Genomic DNA, 5,754 nt, shown 5'->3' with positions numbered 1-5,754 from the left:
AAATTTCGAACGGCCATAATTATGGAACTCCTAGTCGGAATTTGCTCATTAATGAACTCCACCGCGGCGCGGCATTCGAGATATGAACCTTCAAGTTTCTAGGTCCTTCCTTTCAAGAGTTATCCTGTCTAGCCACGATCGGACCGGTGAACATATTGAATTATGGGATGTATTCTTCATCAGTGGGTCAAACCTCATCGTTCGAGATCAAAATCGTCTAAAAATTAATTCATTTAAAATTTGAATGATAGAGCGATATGTTCGCAGAATAAGTGTTTAAAAACAGTATTCAATCATATGATAAATCTAGATCTCCTGTGAGCCAATTTATACTCAATCCCTCACCTCATACGCCATTCATAATTTAACTATTATATAAGGCAAAAACTTCACTCCGATTGAAGTATTTCACGACACTGACTATGTCCAATCTTCGTCGACGCCACTGGCCCTCTCTCCTCCATCTCTTCGGTGCCGCTGCCCTAGCCCAAAGGCTACGCCGCCGCACCAAAAAGGTGGCTAAATTACATTTTTTTCTCCGTCGTGTTTTTTTTTTGTCTTGTTGGTATTATCATTCATCTTCGAGATCATTAATTTGCCGTGTGAGATTCAGGTAGCACCTTTTCGAAATTAATTGAGTCCCGCCACATGCTGAGATTGTCCGATCGCGGGATGTGTGTATTATCTCGAGGGGCTCCTTTCTGAAGGACCCGCGCCGAAGATTGCAGTGGTTTACCGGAATTTTTCGCCGAAGTCCTCGGGATATGGCGTTATGCACGGTAGGTGGCTCATTGGTTTTCGATCTCAAGAAGTTGCTAAGTGCCTCTGTTCGAACTCAAGTTTTATAAGCCAGTTTTCGTTCATTTGAAAGTAACCATAGACGAGGTAAGGCGGGAATATTGAATTTCGATCTTACATATCCATTCCCACGTGCATTTCTTATGGTATCGAAAATTACGCGAATCTTTCTCAACAAGCTCTAACATATTTTTATTATAGTTAATGAGCATAATTTAAATCTCAACTATAGTAGTTTATGTAAGTTTCATTCAGAAATCATTAACAAATTATGATATAATCAACCATGTTGTAATAAATAAATAAATCTTTATTTTCTCATAGCACAAACCTTTCATGAAGTCATACATAAGGGTATGCAAAAGAATGACGTCAAAACACAGAGCAATTCTAACTTTTTCTGGAAAAATATTCACTCAAACAATATGGTTCTAATTCTAACAAAAATTTCCTTATATTTTTTACATAATCTTTATATGGACCAAAACCCTTCAACCGTGATGGCAAATTATTGAAAAGTTTTCTACACATATAGTCAGGGTGTTTTTCTGTTAGTGTTAAATGATGTTTTGGATATTGAATATTCATAGACCTTACAGGATATCTATCATTCTCATAACTTTCAAAACGAGATCTGTTTTTGTATAAAAATTTCAAACAATCTAGAATATACAGACCACTCAAAGTTAATATTCCATTTCTCCTGAACACTCCCCTACATGAATCCCTATATGACATTTTAAAGATAATTCTTAAAATTCTCTTCTGTATGAGAAATATATCATTCACATCAGAGCTGGCTCCCCAGAATATAATTCCGTATCTTGCAATGGATTCAAAGTTTGCAAAATAGATACTTTTGCAACATTCCTTTTCCAGGTAATTAGCCATGGTTCTTACTCCAAAACATATACTGCTCAACTTCTTACTGAGCCAATCTAGATGATGAGACCATTTTAGAAATTCATCAATATACAGCCCTAAAAATTTTGTTGTGTGTTCTAGAGCAATGTTCTCATTTCCAATATTCAGTTCTTCAATCCTCTCCTTCCTTGATCTTTCAGTTGTAAATAATATCCCTGTTGTTTTCTTGTTATTAATAATGAGTTTGTTCATACTTATCCAGTGTTTTATTATTGTATAGATGAGAGAGGCATTACTGGTAATGTCCTGACTTGTCTTGCCACCAATGATAACATTTGTGTCATCCGCATAGCCTGTAATTGATATTCTATCTAATTCAAAACAATTGTACAAGTCATTAATAAATATCAGGAATAATAATGGCCCCAAGATGCTCCCCTGTGGCACCCCATACTTACAAAAAAGTATTGAAGATTTTACCTTATGTCCATCCTTTTTAATAACTACTTTTTGTTTCCTATTTGTTAGATAACACTTAAACCATTTATGGACATTGCCTTCAATTCCAAGCTTCTTCAGTTTAGCTAGAATTAGTGATTTGGACAAACAATCATATGAATCATATGCCTTCGTTAGATCTATAAAAAGTGCTAGTGCCATATTATCTTGTTCTATCAGTCCGATTATTGTCTTTGTGAATTCATAAATTGCTGTTTGCACAGATCTACCCTGCAGGTACCCATGTTGAGATCTTGAGAATAGTCCACAGCCTTCAATAAATTCTGTCAGCCTCCTACACATACAATGTTCAAAGATCTTAGAGAAGGTTGGTAACACACTGACTGGACGATAGTTGTCAAATATTTCTTTATCTCCTTTTTATAGATGGGATGAATCAACCCTATTTTCAGCTGGTCTGGAAAGATGTCATACTTGAAAGAATTGTTTATTATATAGGAAAGAATACTCTTCAATTCCTCCTTGCATTCTTTTATAATTTTGGTTGGTATTTCATCATCTCCACATGAATATTTGTTTTTCAATTTTTGAATTATCCTGGATATTTCTTCTTCGGTTGTTGGTTGAAGCAGCATTGACCTATCATTATCTTGTATACGACACTCAAAATTCACAACTTGAATATTCTCAAGAAGTTTCGGAATCATGTTTGACATATAGTTGTTGTATGCGTTTGCCAGTTCAAGAGGATCCCCTTTCTTGGGGAAATCTCCTGTGCTTGTGTTTGTTCCTCTTATCTCGTTACAGATAGCCCACATGGTCCTTTGCTTGTTGTCAGAGTTTATAATTCTTTTTTCATATGAAGTGGATTTTGCCTTCATTAGTAGATGGTCATATTTCTTTTTCACTGCGTCGTACGTAATATATATGGTGTAGTAAAAAGAAATACTTTATTTTTACCTGAAAAACAAGGTTTCAATTACCATAGTTAGAATGATACGATTCCATAACTTGTTGCCATTTTTAAGGTTATATCATTATGACTCTCTCATAGAAGCACTCGTCCCTATCCACCGGCTCTCCGCGTTTCGTCCACGACCGTTTTTGCTTGACGTTGTCGTAAGTGATCCACTTTTCATCACCAGTCACCAACCGCTTCAAAAATGGGTCGATTTTGTTGCGATTTGCTGATGGAAATTGGGTCCATGAGGTTTTTTTATTAACTGGTGTGGTACTCATATATCGAGCCTCTTCTTGATACCAGCAGTATGCGAATGGTTTCAAACGATTTTTTGTGCAATCATTAGCTGTTGATCAATCGAAACAGTGCTTACATGATGGTCTGACTTGAAAATGTCCTTGGTTTTATCGACATTTTCGACAATTGGCCTTCCAGTGCGTGGTGAATCTTAAACATCGAAATTACCGGAACCGAATCGACGGAACCAAAATTGCGCATGATTGGCTGTTACAGTATTAGAGCCATAAACATTATTTACTTTTTCAACCGCCATTTTCGCCTTTATTGAAGAAAAAGTGTAAAATATAGCATATTTTCTCTTTGCTAGTGTCCATCTTTGCACTCAAACTGAACTGAGTCAATTAATCACGAAAATATCAGGAAAGTTTTTGTAGTACGAAATCTCATCTTTTTAATGCCATCTAGTGGAACCCGATCGGACTCAACAACGCGAGATACATAAAACTAAAGCGATCTATTGGAAAATTAATGGATTTCTTTTTACTACACCTTGAATTTTACATAGTGACGCACAATAAAAATTCTCAGATATCCCAAAAAAAGTTAAAATTGAAACAATGTAGTAAGTAAAACTTAATTTTAAATTTGTGTATCGTAGTTTCACTACAAAATTTCTCCACTCTTTTAAAGTAAATATCTTTTTTTTTCAGCGATTATATAATGTACCGGGTTTTTCACCATAATTTGACCCCCCCTTCAACTTTGTTACTAAAAGAGGTACAAAAAAATTTTTTTATAAATGTTTGACGAAATTGACTAGTGTTTTTTAAAAGGATCTCCCGAAACGAAATATATACAGGGTGGGCAACATATTGATGGCAACTTCATTTTTTCAAATGGAACACCCTGTATATTTCTCTATATTTGACTAGCTCTTTTTCTCCTGATTTTGAATATATAACATATGTTTGGCCTATCTGTCTTATTCTGAGTACCACAGAGTTTCAAATTTTAAGAACCACCTGGCAAGCTAAGTAATCAGTTTTCAGGTGGAAGGCTGCGATAGATCAAAATGCCCTTTTCTGAGTTGGCATATATGACATACATTTATCATTGAATGAAACCATTAATCGAATATGCACTATAGAAGCGGAAAAATTTGAAATATTTTCACTTTATGTGAAAAATGAAAATAAGAAAGCTACGAGGAGAGAATGTATAGAGTTGCATCCAAATCATCCAAATCCAATTTTTAGTGAGAAACGTATGTCATATCGTTGCCAACGAGATATCTCAAAAAAGGGCATTTTGAGTTATCGCAGCCTGCCACTTGAAAACTGATTACTGAGCATGCCAGGTGGTTCTTAAAATTTGAAACTCTGTGGTACTCAGAATAAGAGAGATAGACCGAACATATGTTATATATTCGAAATCAGAGGAAAAAGAGCTAGTCAAATATAGAAGAATATACAGGGTGTTCCATTTGAAAAATTGAAGTTGCAATCAATATGTTGCCCCTTCTGTATATATTTCGTTTTGTGAAATCATTTTAGAAAACACTTGTAAATTTGGTGAAACTTTTGTAGAACACATTTTTTTGTACCTCTTCTAGTAACAAGGTTAAAGGGGGGGGGGTCAAATTATGGTGAAAAACCCGGTACAGCAGAGTTAATATTGAAAGCTATTATAATTTATCGTACAGCTAGGATTCTTGATGCACAACACATTATTAAGAATAAGTAAATAATCCCACTTAGAAACAGGGGCCATTCTCTTGAGCGATGATGCATCGACTTCATCTGACGCAATTCAAGTTGAAAATGGAAATAGTTATTTACAATACAAGTGCAGAAGGCATTGATATTCTTCCACGAGTTCAAAATTCAAAAACGAGCCACGAAGTGGCGAGTTTTGGAATGAACGAGTGGTAGAATGAGCCTTCTGTACGAGTATTATACATTATTTTCTCTAATTCATTGCATTTTCATTGAAATTTATGAAATATTTCCATAAATATATTTTAGTGATTTTTGCATTGAAAAAAGTTGGTTGGTAGAACTGATTTCTTTAAGGCAAATTGATGAATTGACAGATAAAGCCGTGGCGGAAAGTTCGGAGTACCAACATAGAATAATAAAATATAACCATGAAAACTGTGCGTTTCTGATATATTCTCGCACGATTTTGTTCTACAAGATGTGGAAGAATGAACGGAATAACCACAGAATTAGAGAAAAAGACTTTTCAATATTTTTTAGAATTCCTTCTGTACAACTTTCATGTGAATTCGGTACTCTGCGCCAACCCCCTCTTGAAGAAATCCTGGATCCGCCACTGAGATGAATGGGATTACACAAAAATCAAAATAAAAATAATCACAGCTTCAGGGTGGAATCATTTCCAGTCGTCTGTAAGTCTGGGCTGAAGTCGGT

General features: G+C 35.2%; 1 protein-coding gene across 1 annotated transcript; it reads right to left on the bottom strand.

Annotated features, from left to right (window-relative positions):
- Nucleotides 1-2,447: 2,447 nt before the first annotated feature.
- Nucleotides 2,448-3,002, bottom strand: LOC123675286. Its single transcript, XM_045610631.1, has one exon. The coding sequence runs from the start codon at nt 3,000-3,002 to the stop codon at nt 2,448-2,450; it is 555 nt and encodes a 184-aa protein (XP_045466587.1).
- Between the last annotated feature and the right edge of the window lie 2,752 nt (nt 3,003-5,754).

The sequence above is a fragment of the Harmonia axyridis genome, chromosome 3, assembly GCF_914767665.1.
Source record: "Harmonia axyridis chromosome 3, icHarAxyr1.1, whole genome shotgun sequence".
Taxonomy (NCBI): domain Eukaryota; kingdom Metazoa; phylum Arthropoda; class Insecta; order Coleoptera; family Coccinellidae; genus Harmonia; species Harmonia axyridis.
The sequence above is the reverse complement of the archived record's forward strand: the minus strand, read 5'-3'. Positions and strand labels throughout refer to the sequence as shown.